Source organism: Rana temporaria, chromosome 2, assembly GCF_905171775.1.
Source record: "Rana temporaria chromosome 2, aRanTem1.1, whole genome shotgun sequence".
Classification (NCBI taxonomy): Eukaryota; Metazoa; Chordata; class Amphibia; order Anura; family Ranidae; genus Rana; species Rana temporaria.
This window is the reverse complement of record NC_053490.1, coordinates 95,712,749-95,732,226: the sequence shown is the minus strand read 5'-3', so window position 1 is coordinate 95,732,226 and position 19,478 is coordinate 95,712,749. Positions and strand designations below refer to the sequence as shown.

General features: G+C 42.5%; 1 protein-coding gene across 1 annotated transcript in view; it reads left to right on the top strand.

Moving 5' to 3' along the window:
• RNF17 (ring finger protein 17) overlaps positions 1-19,478 on the top strand; it is a 720,374-nt gene that overhangs the window by 255,845 nt on the left and 445,051 nt on the right. Inside the window, exon 15 of the mRNA XM_040339329.1 lies at positions 12,166-12,334. Coding sequence (XP_040195263.1) covers positions 12,166-12,334 — 169 coding nt within the window. The remainder of the gene's footprint in view (positions 1-12,165; positions 12,335-19,478) is intronic.

The window sequence follows — 19,478 nt, the reverse complement described above, 5'->3', positions numbered from 1 at the left end:
CAGATGAGGAATCTAACTTGCCACGTCATCTGCCAGTGCCACCAGATGAGGAATGCTGTTTGCCACGTCCACTGCCTGCCACTAGATGAGGAATGCCACTTGCCACGTCATCTGCCAGTGCCACCAAATGAGTAATGCCACGTCACCTGCCTGTGCCACCAGATGAGGAATGCCATTTGCCACATCCACTGCCTGCTACAGATGAGGAATGCCACTTGTCATGTCACCTGCCAGTGCCACCAGATGAGGAATGCCACGTCACCTGCCTGTGCCACCAGATGAGGAATGCCACTTGCCATGTCCACTGCCTGCCACCAGATCAGGAATGCCACTTGCCACGTCACCTGCCTGTGCCACCAGATGAGGAATGCCACATCCACTGCCTGCCAACAGATGAGGAATGCCACTTGCCACGTCACCTGCCAGTGCCACCAGGTGAGGATTGCCATTTGCCACATCACCTGCCAGTGCCACCAGATGAAGAATGCCACATCACCTGCCAGTGCCACCAGATGTGGATTATCCCTGCATTGGTAGTACAGTGGTCCTTGAGTGAGGGCAGGAGAGCGGAGATGCAGGGCAGGCGGTGAGAGATGTGATCTCTCTGCTCCTCGCTGCAGCTCCGACATTCCGCATGCTGTGAGGGGGGAAGAGCGGTGATGCTAGGTGGGCGGAGAGATATGATGTCCTCTCTCTGCTCCCCGCCGCACCTCCGACATTCCGCACGCTGTGAGGGCGGAAGAGCAGTGATAGGTGGGGGCGTAGAGAGATGTCATCTCTGCTCGCCAGCGCGCTTCTCTCATCCGCCCGCCCGCCTGTCTGATCCACCGGGCTCTCACCTGTCCGCCTTACAATGTTTTTCTGCCCGCTGCGGCCTGACTGCAGAGATGCTGCGGCCCGGTAGTGGGCCGCGGCCCGGGGGTTGACGACCCCTGTTCTATAGGATTATGGTCTGGAGACTGGCTAGGTCCCTCCACGACCTTACCCACTTCAATACAGGGCACTTTAAACTCCTTCCTGCCCAGTCAAATTTCAACACTGTCACAATTTTTTTATCATTGTTTTCCCACAAATGGAGCTTTGCGCTACAAATAAGACAGAACATTTTGAAAAAAAAAAATTTTTGTTTCTGTTCCAAAACTTTGTAAATAAGTACATTTTCTCCTTCACTGATGAACACTGATGAGGCAGTACTGATTGGCACTGATGAGGTGGCACAAATAATGAGACACTCATATGGGGGCCCTGATGGGTAGCACCAATGGGTGGCACTGGCAGGCACTAGTCGCGCCTGTCAGCACGAGTAGATGGAAAGCCTATAAACTGCACTTCCTGGTTAACTTGTGATGAGCTGTGATTGGACAAAGCTGATCACATAGTTAAGAGCCTACATCATAGGCTCTTTACCAAGATCAGAGATGCAGTGTGTCAGACTGACACACCACACCACCGATTTCCACTCGGTGTGCCCCTGCGGCTTCTCCTGCTGGACGTCATTCTGCTATATGGTGGGCAGGAAGTGGTTAACCGCTTCCTGACTAGCCACTGCAAATATAGTGTGACAGGGTGGCTCTATTCAGTGAATCGCTGTACAGGTGCGGAACTTCATGAAATGGATACAGTGGGTGGCACATGGCGCCAAAGTGTGTGCGCATGGCCGGCGGCCACCAACGATTGCTCCTCAGAGAGGTAGAACTGGGATCTGCCAATGTATACAAATTAGATCCCTGTTCTGTCGTGAGTACAGTGTGATCGTCTGTAGTGATTAGGAACGGCTATCTCTCTGTACTCCCAGTCAGTCCACTCTCGCCACAGTTAGAAACACCTCCCTAGGACACACTTAACCCCTTGATCACCCCTAGTGTTAACCCTTTGCCTGTCCGTGTCATTTATACAGTAATCGGTGCATTTTTATAGCACTGATCGCTGTATAAATGTCACTGGTCCCAAAAGAGTGTTCCATCTGTCCGCCGCAATCCCGCTAAAAATCAGATCACTGCCATTACTAGTAAAAAAAAAAAAAGCCATAAATCTATCTCCTATTTTGTAGACGCTATAACGTTTGGCCTAAACGGATGAAATTTAGTTTTTTTAAAAAAATTTTTTTTTTGGGGATATTTATTATAGCAAAAAGTAAAACCTATTGTGTTATTTTTTTTCTCTTCTCAAAATTGGCATTTTTTTTGTTTATAGCGCAAAAAATATAAACCATAGAGTTGATCAAATACCACCAAAAGAAAGCTCTGTTTGTGGGGGGGGAAATAGGACATACATTTTGTGCACGAACGCGCAACTGTTAAATTGTTGCAGTGCTGTATCTCAAAAAATGGATATATTTTCTTTAAACATAACACACATGTGAAGTTGTTTTGCACAGAGCAGCCCCGATCCTCCTCTTCTTGGGTCCCTCTTTGGTGCTTCTGGTCCTTCCCTCCCGTCGAGTGCCCCCACAGCAAGCGGCTTGCTATGGGGGCATGAATAGTTAAAGTGGCTGAATTTAACTACTTGCAGACTGCCCACCATCATGCGGCAGCTGTTAACCACTTAAGACCCGGACCAAAATGCAGCTAAAGGACCTTGCCCCTTTTTCCGATTCGGCACTGCGTCGCTTTAACTGACAATTGTGCGGTCGTGCGACGTGGCTCCCAAACAAAATTGGCGTCCTTTTTTTCCCACAAATAGAGCTTTCTTGTGGTGGTATTTGATCACCTCAATTTTGAAAAAAATGCAATATTTTTTACTTTTTGCTATAATAAATAATAATAAATATATATAAAAACATTTTTTTCCTCCGTTTTAGGCCGATACGTATTCTTCTACCTATTTTTGGTAAAAAAAAAATTGCAAAAAGCATTTATCGGTTGGTTTGCGCAAAATTTATAGCGTTTACAAAATAGGGGATAGTTTTATTGCATTTTTATAAAAAATATTTTTTTTACTGCTAATGGCGGCGATCAGCGATTTTTTTTCCCCCCGTGACTGCGACATTATGGCGGAAATTTCGGAAAATTTTGACACATTTTTGGGATCATTGTAATTTTCACAGCAAAAAATGCATTTAACCACTTCCATACTGTGCACTTACGCCCCTTCCTGCCCAAGCCAATTTTCAGCTTTCAGCACTGTTGCACTTTGAATGACAATTGCGCGGTCGTGCTACACTGTACCCAAACAATTTTTTTATCATTTTGTTCCCACAAATAGAGCTTTCTTTTGGTGGTATTTGATCACCTATGCGGTTTTTATTTTTTGCGCTATAAACAAAAGAAGAGTGACAATTTAAAAAAAAAACCACTATTTTTTACTTTTTTATTTAATAAATATCACAATTTTTTAAACAAAAAAACGTTTTTTTTTCCTCAGTTTAGGCCGATATGTATTCTTCTACATATTTTTGGTAAAAAAAATCGCAATGATCATATATTGATTGGTTTGCGCAAAAGTTATAGCGTTTACAAAATAGCTGATAGATTTATGGCATTTTTATTTTATTAATTTTTTTACTAGTATTGGCGGCGATTTGCGATTTTTTTTTACTGTCACCGTGACATTGCGGCGAACACATCGGACACTTTTGACACGTTTTTGGCGCCATTCACATTTATACAGCGATTAATGCGATAAATATGCACTAATTACTGTATAAATGTGACTGGCATTCAAGGGGTTAACACTAGGGGGTGAGGGAGGGGTTAATATGTATACCTAAATTGTGTTCTAACTGTGGGGAAAGGGGGGTGATTGGGGGAGGTGACCGATCTATGTCCCTATGTACAAGGGACACAGATCGATCTCTTCTCTCCCCTGACAGGACGTGGAGCTCTGTGTTTACACACAGAGCTCCACGTCTTGTCCCTGTAGCCGCCGATCCCGAGTGCCTGGCGGACATCGCGACCGCCAGGCACGCGCATCGGCATCTCGGGGACGCGCCGGGCGCGCGCGGCTGCCGGCGCGCTCGCGCGCCCCCCAGTGGCCGCAAGAATACACGACGTCATATGACGTCCTGTTGAATTTTCAGAGTAACCGTGGAGCCGTCATTTGACGGTGGCCCGGTACTCTAGTGGTTAAAATGCATTGTTTATTGTGAAAATGACAATTGCAGTTTGGGAGTTAACCACAGGGGGCACTGATGGGGTTATGTGTGACCTGAAGTGTGTTTACAACTGTAGGAGGGTGTGGCTGTAGGTGTGACGTCATCGATTGTGTCCCCCTATAAAAGGGATGACACGATCGATGCTGCCGCCACAGTGAAGAACGGGGAAGCCGTGTTTACACACGGCTTTCCCCGTTCTTCAGCTCCGGGGACCGATCGCGGGACTCCAGCGGCGATCGGGTCCGCGAGTCCCGCGGTCACGGAGCTTTGGACCGGGTCACGGGCGCGCGCCCGTGACCCCGCAGCTGTGCTTAAAGGACAACGTACATATACGTTGATGTGCCCAGCCGTGCCATTCTGCCGACGTATATCGGCGTGAAGGGGTCGTTAAGTGGTTAAACATGTAATGACGTTGCTATGGCAGCAGATAGCTGCTATAACCCCCGGTATAATTTTAAACAACTTTCGCCAAATGTTCTTAAAGGGGATTGTTTTTTAAATTGCATTCAATGTGTTACTAACCCCACAACAGTAAAATCTGTCTGTATGCAGCATAGCATGTTTGTTATACGCACTGTGGAACTTAAAGTGGAGTTCCGTCCAAAATGGAACTTCCTCTTTAAGTGCAGGTGACCCCCTGACATGCCACATTTGGAATGTCATTTTTTTTTAGGGGGAGGAGCGGGTATCGCAGCACGCGCAGTACACGCCCGTCTGAAGACACAGCCGGGTGCCCACAGTTAGAATGCCGACTCCGCAGAGGAGTGGGAGAGGAGCGAGGCTTCCTGCACCCACATGGCTTGACCGTAATTCAGGTAAGTGTCAGCAGCTACACTTTTTGTAGCGGGTGACTTTTAAATGGGTGGAATTCGGCTTTAAGGGGTTAATCTTCTGAATTTTGTAATAATGCTGTTTTATCCTGTATGTATACAGGTGGAACTCGAAAAATTGGAATATCGTGCAAAAGTTCATTTATTTCACTAATGCAACTTAAAAGGTGAAACAAATATATGAGATAAACTCATTACATGCAAATCAAGATAGTTCAAGCCGTGATTTGTCATAATTGTGTTGATTTTGGCTTACAGCTCACGAAAACCCCAAATCCACAATCTCAGAAAATTAGAATTGCATGCAATCAATAAAACAAGGATTGTACATAGAACAATATCGGACGTCTGAAAAGTATAAGCATGCATATGTACTTGGTTTGGGCCCCTTTTGCAGCAATTACTGCTTCAATGCGGCGTGGCATGGAAGCCATCAGCCTGTGGCACTGCTGAGGTGTTATGGAAGACAAAGATGCTTCAATAGTGGCCTTCAGCTCTTCTGCATTGTTCGGTCTCATGTCTCTCATCTTTCTCTTGGCAATGTCCCATAGATTCTCTATGGGGTTCAGGTCATGTGAGTTTGCTGGCCAATCAAGCACTGTAATCCAACGGTCATTGAACGGGTTTTGGTTCTTTTGGCAGTGTGGGCAGGTGCCAAGTCCTTCTGAAAAATTAAGTCAGCATCCCCATATAGCTCGTCTTCGTTGACCCTGGACTTAATAAAGCACAGTGGACCAACATCAGCAGATGACATGGCTCTCCAAATCAACACAGACTGTGGAAACTTCACACTGGACTTTTGTGCCTCTCCATTCTTCCTCCATACTCTGGGTCCTTGGTTTCCAAATGAGATGCAAAATTTGTTCTAATCAGAAAAGAGGATTTGGGACCACTGAGCAACAGGCCATGTCTGTTTTTCTTTAGCCCAGGTAAGACGCTTCTGATGTTTGTTCTTCAGGAGTGGCTTTACAAGAGGAATGACATTTAAATCCCATTTCCAGGATCTGTCTGTGTGTGGTGGCTCTTGATGTAGTCCACTCCTTGTGAAAGTCCCCAACACTTTTGAATGGCCCTTTCCTGACACTCCTCTCCAGGCTGTGGTCATCCCTGCTGCTTGTGCATCTTTTTCTTTCACACTTTTCCCTTACACATAACTTTCTATTAATGTGCTTTGAAACAGCACTTTGGGAACATCCAACTTCTTTTGCAATTACCTTTTTGAGGCTTTCCCTCCTCATGGAGGGTGTCAATGATGGTTTTCTGCACAACTGTCAGGTCAGCAGTCTTTCCATGACTGTGATTCCTTCTGAACCAGACTGAGAGACCATTTAAAGGCTCAGGAACCCTTTGTAGGTTTTATGCCTTAATTAACTTATTAGAGTGGGACACTATGAGCCTAGAACATTGCAACTTTTTCACAATATTAAAATTTGCTGAGATTGTGGATTTGGGGATTTCATGAGCTGTAAGCCATAACCCTCACAATTATGATAAATCACGGCTTGCACTACCTTGCTTTGCATGTAATGAGTCTATCTCATATATTTCACCTTTTAAGTTGCATTGGTGAAATAAATGAACTTTTGCATGAAATTCAAATTGTTCAAGTTTCACCTGTAGATCATTCCCTTCTGCACTGTCTATCTAGGGAAGACCCGCTAACACAGGCAGAGTAGCCGACCTGCACATGCTCAGTAGTCTTTTATACTACAGAGAATGTTTTTTTGTTCTCAGATAGCCAGGTCAAATATTGACATCACACATGTCGGGGTGTATACAAGCTGCAGTGAAAATCTCCTCCTTCCTGAATTCTCAGCACTGGAGAAACTGTGCAGTTTATCCTATAACCGTGGTATACAGATTATCCAAAAAGGTTTTTAGTGGCAGTATTTTTATGTAAAAAGATTTATAAGCTGTGGGGGGGCAGATGAACTATTTTCATATTATTGAGTTTTGTAACTCTTTAACCACTTCAGCCCCGAGCCTATTTTTCAGACTCTATTTACAGGTTTTTTTTTTGTTAGAAAATTACTTGGAACCCCCAAACATTATGTATATTTTTTTTCTAACACCCTAGAGCAGGGATCTCCAAACTACGGCGCTCCAGCTGTTGCGGAACTACACCTACCATGAGGCATTGTAAAACTCTGACATTCACAGACATAGCTAGGCATGATGGGAATTGTAGTTTCTGAACAACTGGAGGGCCATAGTTTGGAGACTCCTGCCCTAGAGAATCCAATGGCGGTAATTGCAATTCTTTTTGTCACACCATATTTGCACAATTGTATTTTATATTGTGAAAGATAATGTTACGACGTGTAATTGATACCCAACATGTCACGCTTCAAAATTGCGCCCGCTCGTGGAATGGCGTCAAACTTTTTTACCCTTAATCTCCATAGGCGACGTTTACAAAATTCTACAGGTTGCATGTTTTGAGTTACAGAGGAGGTCTAGGGCTAGAATTATTGCTCTCACTCTAACGATCGCGGCGATGCCTCGTGTGGTTTGAACACCGTTTTCATATGCGGCGCTGCTCTCGTATGTGTTCGCTTCTGCGCGCAAACTCGTTGGAACAGGGCACTTTTAGATAAAATATATATTTTTTCTTATTTATTTTACTTGATTTTATTTTTACACTGTTTTTAAAAAAAATTAACAAAATTGTCATGTTTATTCCTATTACAAGGAATGTAAACATCCCCTGTAATAGAAAAAAAAAGCATGACTGGTCATCTTAAATATGAGATCTGGAGTCAAAAAGACCTCAGATGTCATATGTAGACTAAAATGCAAAAAAAGTAAAACATTTTACAAAAAATAAAATGGCCCTTTAAGAGCTATGGGCGGAAGTGACATTTTGACGTTGCCTCCTCCGCTACCGACGGCTCTGGTAAACTGTGGAGGGCGCGGGAGGGGGGCCCCTCTCACGCCGCTGTTAACGGTGATCTTGCGGTGATTCTACCGCAGATACCACCATTATCGTTAACCGAACCGCCACCTGAAAAGACGGCTACCTCGCATATGGCAGCAGATGCTGCCGTTACCGAGATATCCCTCTTCAAAGTGCCGACATATATAGTCGTGCGGTGCTCGGTAAGTGGTTAAGTGTAAATGTGAAATCTGAGGTCTTTTTGACCCCAGGTCTCAAATTAAAGAGATCCTGTCATGCTTTTTTTTCTATTACAAGGGATCCCTTGTAATAGGAATAAAAGTGACCAACATTTTTTTTTTTTTAAATGGACAGTGTAAAAATAAAAAAGTAACATAAATAGGATTTTTTTTTTAATAGCGCCTAGTCCCACCGAGCTCGCGCGCAGACGTCAACACATATGAAAACGGTGGTTAAACCTCCTCTGTAATTTTAAACATCGCCTTTGGCGATTTTAAGCGTCAAAGTTTGCAGGGTTTGCAGGGTTTCCACGAGCGGCCACAATTTTGAAGCATGACATGTTGGGTATCAATTTACTTGGTGTAACATTCTCTTTCAGAATATAAAATAGGCTAAGAATTGTTTTTCTCTTTTTTTTTTTTTTTTATTAAAATAAGCTTTGTAAGACCGCTGCGCAAATATGGTGTGACAAAGTATTGCGGGGACCGCCATTTTATTCTCTAGGGTGTCTGAAAAAAAAAGGTATATTGTCAAATTTTCTAGCAAAAAAAAAAAAAAAAAACATGATTTTTATCTTGTACAGATCTCAAAAAGAGGCTTGGTCCTTAAGTATTTAAAGCAATTGTAAAGTCTATTTTTAACAAACATGTTATTCTTAACTACTTTGTTAAGTTGTTTTGCACAGAGCAGCCCCGATCCTCTTCTTCTTGGGCCCTCTTCGGTGCTTCTGGTCCCTCCCTCCCGTCGAGTGCCCCCACAGCAAGCGGCTTGCTATGGGGGCAGCCAAGCCACTGCTTGGTGTGTCCATTCAGAGACGGCGTCATGGTTCTAACCTGCCCCCCCTCTCTCTCCTTATTTGCTAACTGACTTTGATAGCAGTGGGAGCCAACGCTGTGTCTAAACCAATCAGGAGGGAGAGCTGGACCGCTGATGCGCTTGTGTACATCGCTAGATAAAGGGGGACTGCTACACACAGATTATTATTTTTTTAAATACTTTTTTTTAACGGGGGTGGGGCGCTTTAACATTTTTTTTTTTCTTATTTATTTTACTTTTATTTTCACACTGTTTTAAAAAATAAAGATTTTGGTAACTTTTATTCCTCTTACAAGGAATGTAAAAAAAGTAGGGCTGTGGGAATTAACTATTAATTCATTGATTAATCTTTCATTTTTTTTTGATCGATCAAAATTCTTTTGATTGGTACTCACCTCTCCACCAGCTTCCGGGCCTTCAGGGAGTTCCGTCTGAGATCCGGTGACATCATGGACACCGGCAGAGCTTGCCGTGTCCATCTGAAGGGCTTCTTTGCTGTGCCTTCATATCTGCATGCCGGCGGGACCTTGCTATCTGCCACACGCAAGGGCTGTTACACTTCCCTCTATCAACCTGGGATTCTACAACCATCCACTGGGAGTTGTGATGGTTCCCTTCACGGGACATCTACGTGCCGACGGACTGATGTTAACCTCTCCTCATCTGGATCAAGCAGTGACATTGTTGTACACATTTTTATACCAGTATCATACTTAACTACATGTTTTTATGACTGCTTTTGCTACCGTTTGGTATCGATTTTATCTCCAGGGCAATATTTATTTTGTTACCTACTTGAAGACTAAAAGTTTTAATGCTATTTCCATTGAGCGCGGCCTTTGTGTGTTTTTTGTATCCTGCTATCCATTTTTCCAGTGGTTGGTAGCTGCACTGGGAATCAGCCTGCAAGGAGATCAGCTAAAAGTAGTTGGATCTGTATGTGCGTTATAATTAATCGAAATTAGTCGATTAATCGATTAAAAAAAAAAAATTGATTAATCGAACACAAACATTTTGATCAGTAACAGCTCTAAAAAAAAAGCATGACAGGTCCTCTTAAATATGAGATCTGGGGTCAAAAAGACATCAGATGTCATATTTTGACTAAAATGCAAGAAAAAAAATTGTAATGTGAATAAAATGAAAAAAAAAAAAGCCCCTTTAAGCGCTATGGACTTCTGCCCTGCTACGGTATGGAGACAGGTGGGGGCCATCTTCCCCTCACGTGTCTCCATAACCAACCACAGACAGGTCCCGATCGCCTCCGCTGCTTCTGCTGGCTCTGGTAAGCAACCTAGCGCATGGGAGAGCGTCTGTCCCCCCCCCCCCCCCCCACAGATAATGGTGATCTTGTGGCGAATCCGCCGCAGAGACCACCATTATCGTAAACCGGACCGCTGCCTGAAGATGAGGATATCTAGGTTATGGCAGCTAGCTGCTGCCATAACAGATATCCAGCTTCAATGTGCCGACATATATAGTCGTGCAGCCGATCCGGAAGTGATTAAGTACCAAGCCTTCTTTTTGAGATTTGTTTAAAAGTTACAAAATTATTATTTTATTTTTTTTTGCTAGAATATTACTTGGAACCAACAAACACCCTAGGGAATAAAAAGGCGGTTGTTGCAATACTTTATCACACCGTATTTGCACAGTGGTCTTAGAAGTACAATTTCTTTGGAAAAAACACTTTTTTGAATGAAAAAAAAATAAGACAAAAGTAAAGTTAACCCATTTTTTTTATATATTGTGAAAGAATGTTACGCCAAGTAAATTGATACCGAACATATCATGCTTCAAAATTGCACCGCTCATGAATTGGCGTCAAACACTGGCACTTTGTCTCCATTGGCGATGTTAAAAAATGTTTTGAGTTACAGAGGAGGTCTATTGCTAGTTATTGCTCTCGCTCGAACGATCGCAGTGATACCTTGCATGTGTTGTTTAAACAGTTTACATATGTGGGTTCGACTTGTGTATGCCTTTTACTTCTGCACGCAAAATATTTTGGGTTACTTTTATTCCTATTACAAATTTTGTAAACATCCCTTGTAATAGAAAAAAAAACAGCATGAAGGGACCTCTTAAATGTGAGATCTGGGGGCCAAAAATAACTCGGATTAAATTTTTACACAAAAACGCAATAAAAAAAAAAATACCCTACCCCCATTAAGGGATCTCACAGCGAATCCGGTGCTTAGACCACTTTTATCTGAAAGAGGACCAGCGAATGTTTTAAAATTACTGGGGTTAAGGCAGCTATTTAGCGGCAAAGTACCGACTTGTAACGACGGCGGGCAGTCCTTAAGTGGTTAAATAGAAAACTATCTTTGGATACAATTTTTACTCTAAAATCATTTAAATAAAAATATATTTGGTAAAAATAAAAAAAATCTGATTTAACTACTTGCCGAGCGAGAGCCCGTAGCTATACGTCGGGCTCTCGATGCAGCCACTAGTGAATCGCTGATCGCCGCCATTACTAGTAAAAAAAGAAAAATATTAATAATAATGCTATAAAACTTCCCCCTATATTGTAAACGCTATAACTTTTGCGCAAACCGATCAATAAACGTTTATTGCGATTTTCTTTTTTTTTTTTACGAAAAATATGTATCGGCCTAAACTGAGGAATTTTTTTTTTTTTTTTTTATATATATATATTTTTAGGGGATATTTATTATGGTAAAAAGTAAAAAATATTATTTTTTTTCAAAATTGTCGCTCTATTTTTGTTTATAGCACAAAAACCGCAAATGTGATCAAATACCACCAAAAGAAATCTCTATTTGTGGGAAATAAAAGGACGCCAATTTTGTTTGGGAGCCACGTCGCACAGCTGCGCAATTGTCAGTTAAAGCGACGCAGTGCCGAATTGCAAAATGTGCTCTGGTCTTTGACCAGCAATATGGTCCGGGGGTTAAGTGGTTAAATAATAATTCTTATTTTACTCACAGAACAGAAACTCACTTTATAACATCTGTATCATGTTTTTTTACTGGATTTTTGGTTGATATTGTCTCTCATTGAAAATACATCTATGATAGAAATGATGGACCCTTTATTTCTGTGTAATTGGGCAAACTTACAAAATTTGCAGGGGAACAAATAATTTCCCCACTGTATGCATATGCATTTTCAAACACAATTGTGTGAACCTGGGCTTTGACATTGGAATCAAGGCCTTCCCTTCTCACTGCTACACATACTTTGGCTCCCTAGCGGCCCTCTTTGGCTGACAGAGGATATTTGACATGTTGGTTATCTATTCAAAGTGTATTTCTCCCATAATAAGTTTTATATTTCTGTAGATTTGCAGGAGCCTGTTTGAAGAAAGGTGATCCGGTTTCCAGTTGTCTAAGTGAAGTAAATGATTTATGCTGTATTTTGACAAAATTGAACTCATTTGAATTGGAGTGGTTAAGGACAATGCCTCCTTTTGCAGTCCATTGTTCACTGGATATTATTCCTCAAAGTCCAGTAAGTTACATTGTTCCTAATGTTGCAGCAGTGTTGGAGGTTTTACTTCATGTTGAATGTAATGGAAAATTTAATTTTGAAGACATATTTATTGTTAAATATCCGTATCATAAGCCAAAAACAAATCTTAAATACTGTATATACTCGAGTATAAGCTGAGGCACCTAGTTTTACCACAAAAACTGGGAAAACGTATTGACTCGAGTATAAGCCTAGGGTGTCCATCTGCATGCCTCACTGTGCCCATGACTAGACTTACGTTTAACATGGGAGTATATAGAAGGGGTGCCCGGGATTGAAAAATTGGTGCTCCCCGGCTGTAGTTCCCCCAAACAGCAAACTTTGCACACTTGTAGAGGAGTACTGAGGCTACGTGTGTGCCAAGTTTCCGGTCCAGGGTACCTACAGCTGGCCAGTACTGGGTCCCCATTTACCAGAGAAATTACCGTTTAACATTGGTGTCTATGGAAAAAATCGGTGCTCCCCGGCCGTAGTTCCCCCGGACAACAAACTTTGCACACTTGTAGAGGAAGAGTGGGGCTGTATGTCCAGGGGACCTACGGCCGGCCAGTACCAGGTCCCCAAAGTCCTGGAGATTAGGCGCGAGTATAAGCCGAGGGGGGCATTTTCAGCACCAAAAAAGTGCTGAAAAACTTGGGTTATACTCGAGTATATACAGTATATAGCAGTTTCTCCAGTCCCTAAATGTTATCCCGGTGTTTTCTTTTTATAGCTTTTTCAACCTTTTACCTGTTGATTTGGCAAGTGCCTTCACTTCATGGGGAAGCAATGGAGCCACACTTGGACAGCAACGTTTTCTACCTGTAGGGAGAATAGTTTGGATGCACTAGCAAATTTGATTTGACTATCAAAGTAAAAATAACATTCCAGAAATAAAGTTATTAAAGCGGGGTTCCAACCACAATTGGCATTTTTTAAATGTATGTCCTTTCATCATGGGTTTTTATAATATAAATCCGGTCACTTACTATTTTACAATCCGCTCCGCATAGTTATTCAAAAAAGATAGTTTATAAAACTATGTCCACACCGTTGTCATTTTGCTTGTGGGCATTGTGAAGCCCACAAGCACTTCCTGGAAGTCTTGGATGGGGAAAGATAATTGGGTAGCGCACTGCATCCTGGGAAATGATGACACACATTTCCCAGGAGCATTAGAGGGAGATGTCAGGATTCTAGGTGATTCCAAAGGCAGAATTAGTGGGACTGCATAGCAACAGGCATTTCCAGATGAGTAAAACATTTTTTTTTCTTTTTTTAGGTCTAATGAGCACAATAATGAAAAAAAAAAAATTGGGATGGAAACTCCACTTTAACCGTTTGCCTCACACACTTATACATCGGCAGAATGGCACAGGCAGGCAAAGCAACGTATATATACGTTGCTTTGAATCTGCCGCCTAGCGGGACCGTGACGTCTCCATGACCATGCCCGCGGTACCCGCGGACACTGTCCGTCTGTGTCCCGCGATCGAGTTACGGAACGGCAGAACGGGGGGATGCCTTTGTAAACAAGGCATCTCCCTGTTCTGTCTAGTGACACAACACTGATCGTCTGCGCCCTCTCATCGGGAGCAGCGATCAGTAACGTGTCACATTAAGCCACGCTCCCTTACAGATTGGCCCCATACACACGATAGAATCCATCCGCTGAAAAATCCCAGCGAATGGGTTTCAGCGGATAGATCCTATGGTGTGTACACTCCAGCGGATCTATTTCCGCGGATATTTATACCCTGGGATGGATTCCAGCAGATAAATATTTGCTGACATGCTATCAAATCTATCCGCTGGAATCCATCCCAACGGATGGATCCGCTGGTCTGTACAGACTCACTGGATCCATCCGTCCGAAGGGATCCCCCGCATGCGTCGTAATGATTTGACGCATGCGTGGAATTCCTTATATGACAGCGTCGCGCACGTCGCCGCGTCATAATCGCGGCGACGACACGTCATCGCCAGAGGATTTTGGCGCGGATTTCAATGCGATGGTGAGTACACTCCATCGCATGGATATCCGCTCAAATCCTTGAGAGGATTTACCCGCGGAAACGGTCCGCTAGACCGTATTCACGGATAAATCCTCTCGTGTGTATGGGGCCTTAGAATCACTCCCTAGGACACGCACCCTTCCCCGCCCCCTACTGGTTAACCCCTTCTCTGCCAGTCACATTTATACAGTAATCGGTGCATTTTTATAGCAGTGATCGCTTTATAAATGTGAATGGTCTCAAAATAGCCCCAACAGTCCGCCATTATGACGCAGTCACGATAAAAAACGCAGATCGCCACAATAACTAGTAAAAAAAAGTAACAATAAAAATGGCATAAAACTAGCCCCTATTTTGTAGACGCCATATATTTTGCGCAGACCAATCAATATACGCTTATTGCGATTTTTAGTTTTTTTTTTTATAGCAAAAATATGTAGAATACGTATACGAGGAAAAGAAATTTTTTTTTTTCTTGCATGTCTTTTGTGAAACTTATATCAAAAAGTAGAAAATATTGCTTTTTTTCCTTCAAAATTGTCGCTCTATTTTTCTTTATAGCGCAAAGAATAAAAACTGCAGAGGTGATCAAATACCACCAAAAGAAAGCTCTATTTGTGGGAAATAAAGGTCGTCAATTTTGTTTGGGAGCCACGTCGCACGACCGCGCAATTGTCAGTTAAAGCAACGCAGTCCCGAATCCCAAAAAGTGTCCCGGTCATTTGGCAGCCAAATGGTCTGGGGCTGAAGTGGTTAAATCCCCCTGGGGATCCTGTGCACATAGTGCATGTCCCTTTTCATATCAGTGCTGTGAATTAAAAATACAATTACGACCCCCCCCCCCCCCTTCTTGCTGATTCTTGCTGAAGTTTAAAATGTGGGCATTACAAAGCTTGGAGGTGCTGTGTTCACTGTGTCCTGCCCCTTCTCCGATACTCAGTGTATTCAGATCAGTGTTGTCGGATTGCTGAGGTATAAGGCTAAACAAGCTATTTAACTGCTGCTGCTCTGGAACCCTGAACAGATCTAAACATGAAAAGTGTCCCTAGGAGGGAACGTTTTTCTTTAATTTTAAACTCCAGTTAACACTTTTTAAGAATTTATAACCGTTATTACATAAAAATACTGTAAATGCATATTGTATGTAACCCCCTCATAAATTGTTTGTCTCAACCCGCTAAATTCCAATTTGTCTGAAGTTAAAATAGAACAGACTTGCTGGCATCACCAGGTTAAAATAAAAGAAAACCTTAAAGGGGTTGTAAAGAAAAACATTTTCTTCCCTAAATAGCTTCCTTTACCTTAGTGCAGTCCTCGTCATTCGATTTTGCTTTTAAATGTCCTTATTTCTTCTGAGAAATGCTCACTTCCTGTTCTGTCTAAAGAAAAAATAATGAAGCTGAATCAGTTATGCAATTCCAAGGAATCACAATCACATCCCAGCTATATTTGGAAATTTATAGGAGAGAAAAAGCCCCTGGGATGGTACGGATTGTAATAATGGGATGGAATCGTCAAAAAATATATATAAAAATAGATACGTTTTAGTATAAATAATGATAATCACAATATACCAAAAATTTAAAAAAAATCATTTAAAACAAAACAATTGTCATACAAAGTGAATTCACCAATATATAGAAATCCACACCCGAATGCTGACAAATAAATCAAAACAAACAAGGTCGGATAAAACCCAACATGTTTCGGAGGTAGAGGGTTAGGTTAATTCATAAACCATATGCAAATTCCTTCTTCAGGGATTCTTAACATTGGTGTAAACAATAATATTTATTTTTTCATCATATGATGATATTTACACATATGGATGAACTGGGCATGTCTGGTTGGATGAATCTCTGGTGAGGCCCAGCCCAAGTATGATGCGTGTAGCCATAAATTATGAGAAAAGAAATAATAAAAAGTATGTTATACAGGGTCTTGACCTTTAAAAAGTCTGGCCCTTTAAAAAGGTGAAAGTAGTGTCATTGTTCCATTAAGGTTTGGAATATTGGACAAAAAAAGGGGTCAGAAATAAGATCAGCAGAGAGATGGAACCATGCAGTGTGTAAAATCTCACCAGGATAGATGCAGGCAGAGTGCGATGAAATCTTAGTGTGGATTATAACAAGATGCATGGATCCTGGCTGTGCAGCAAAAAGCCATGCAATTTGTTATAATCCACACAATAAGATTTCATCGCACTCTGCCTGCATCTATCCTCGTGAGATTTGACACACTGCATGGTTCCATCTCGCTGATCTTATTTCTGACCCTTTTTTTTGTCCAATATTCCAAACCTTAAAGGAACACTAAAGGCAGAATAAAAAAAACAAAAAAAAAAACAAACATGTTATACTTACCTACGCTGTGCAGTTCGTTTTGCATTGAGTGGCCCCGAATCCTGTCTTCTGGGGTCCCTCGGCGGCTGTCTCGGCTCCTCCTCGCAAAAGCTTTCCACGTTCATGCGAGCTCCCTCGCATGGTGGAAAACGTTTGCGAGCACGCTCCCGTGATACAGCGGCGGGCATAGCCGCCGACTGTATCACTCGACCCCGGCGCGCCGCATCATCCGCTGTGATTGACAGCAGCGCCAGCCAATGGCTGCGCTGCCATCAATCCGCCCAGCCTAGCCAATCAACGGCCAGGCTGGGAACTGAACAAGATGACAAGCACGCGCCCGGGACTTTCGAACGGGGAGGTAGGTAAACCTTTTTTGTGGGGGGCGGTGCTGTCAGATGTTTTTTTTTTTTTTACCTTAATGCATAGGATGCAAGATAATTCCTGCAAGTGAGAAGAAAGTGAAGTGCAAATTGCTGGACAATTAGTGTTCGAAACTAAAAGAAAAAAAGAGGGAAACAAAGGTACATAAAAAGGAAAGGAATTGGTGTAAAGCTGAGTGCGTGTCAGTGAAGAATATTGTGGAAAATGAGAAAAAAAAGTTACCTGTAGAGTCAATAATGATGCGTGTATGCTATGAAGTGCAATGAGCCACATGCCTGAAACACCCAAAGGCAGGGCCCCATATATAGGCGCCGCCGTCCGAAACACCCCGCCTACCTCACGCACGCGAGGAAATTGGGAGGGGAGGCGCCCACCCCAAAGCGGAAGAGCCACACGGTGGTTTGGCGCCAATAACTACCCACATCTCTCGTAGCTGTCATAGACGCTGCAAGGAGACAAGCTCCATGTGCGGCAAAGAGGGCGTGATGTCGACGCGCAGTGCCCGCCCACACATCCACGCATCAAAATGGTGTGAGAGGAGGGTAGGTATCACAGCCCTCGAACATGAGCAAAGCCAGCAGGGGGCAGGGACAAGAACCCCCATAGCCAGAAACAACAAATGGGACCCGTGTAGAATGACAGATGACCTGGAGAAGCCAAAAATCCAAAACCAAGTATAATAATCAAACCCATAGTAGACATATGAGCTCAGGACTAATAGGCAAAGGGGGGGGAAAAAAAAATGAAATAACGAAAGGTATCGAGAAAAAAAAACTAAAAAAAAAAAGGGAAATATTAATTACAATAAATTATATATGCAAATGCATATTTTTACTATAGAGTCCCAAAACACACTCTTCCGTTCCTCATTTGGTTAATTTAAAAGCGGAGAGTTTAGTGGGACTTTTATATGAGGAAATTACGCAGTCAATTACCTCCATCCCTGTTATTTGTATAAAGGAAGAGCGAAGGAGAGCGGGACTTTAAGTGTGTGCGGGAAAAGCTTGCTCACTTGCAGTCCATATATTACTTCATGCCTGATGCCTGTCCATCCTGTGTGTGCGCCTCTGTGTGTGGGGAGCTGTCTGCCGTTCAGCACCCTGCCTCAGTCCCTGGCAGGATCTACACCTATTGGTGTCTGTTTGGGCTCGACTTCCATGCCAGCTACATGGGAATACCCTGGTAAGTACCATCTGGGACTTTGATTGTTCACAGTCCCCAGAATGTCAGATGCCCTGAACCAGCCTAATTTGTGCTTTTATCTTTACAGAGGCACAATGCATCTTTGCTCCTGATTAGCGACTTAGTCGTGAACGCGTAGAGCTAACAACGTCATGCTCCAACTACAGGGAGTGCAGAATTATTAGGCAAGTTGTATTTTTGAGGATTAATTTTATTATTGAACAATAACCATGTTCTCAATGAACCCAAAAAACTCATTAATATCAAAGCTGAATATTTTTGGAAGTAGTTTTTAGTTTGTTTTTAGTTTTAGCTATTTTAGGGGGGTATCTGTGTGTGCAGGTGACTATTACTGTGCATAATTATTAGGCAACTTAACAAAAAAATATATATACCCATTTCAATTATTTATTTTTACCAGTGAAACCAATATAACATCTCAACATTCACAAATATACATTTCTTGGCCCAGTCTTGACGTTTCAGCTTGTGTGTCTTGTTCAGTGGTGGTCGTCTTTCAGCCTTTCTTACCTTGGCCATGTCTCTGAGTATTGCACACCTTGTGCTTTTGGGCACTCCAGTGATGTTGCAGCTCTGAAATATGGCCAAACTGGTGGCAAGTGGCATCTTGGCAGCTGCACGCTTGACTTTTCTCAGTTCACAGGCAGTTATTTTGCGCCTTGGTTTTTCCACACGCTTCTTGCGACCCGGTTGACTATTTTGAATGAAGCGCTTGATTGTTCGATGATCACGCTTCAGAAGCTTTGCAATTTTAAGAGTGCTGCATCCCTCTGCAAGATATCTCACTATTTTTGACTTTTCTGAGCCTGTCAAGTCCTTCTTTTGACCCATTTTGCCAAAGGAAAGGAAGTTGACTAATAATTATGCACACCTGATATAGGGTGTTGATGTCATTAGACCACACACCTTCTCATTACAGAGATGCACATCACCTAATATGCTTAATTGGTAGTAGGCTTTCGAGCCTATACAGCTTGGAGTAAGACAACATGCATAAAGAGGATGATGTGGTCAAAATACTCATTTGCCTAATAATTCTGCACTCCCTGTATATGTTACTACAATACCCCATATTGCATTTTGTGTCTGTATATCCCGATTTTTGTTCTGAACTGCTTTAAGCTTTCCATAAAAGTCTATGTATTTTAACCTTATCTTTGTCTTTTTGTTGACATGAATTTGAATCTATCTATATAAGTATTT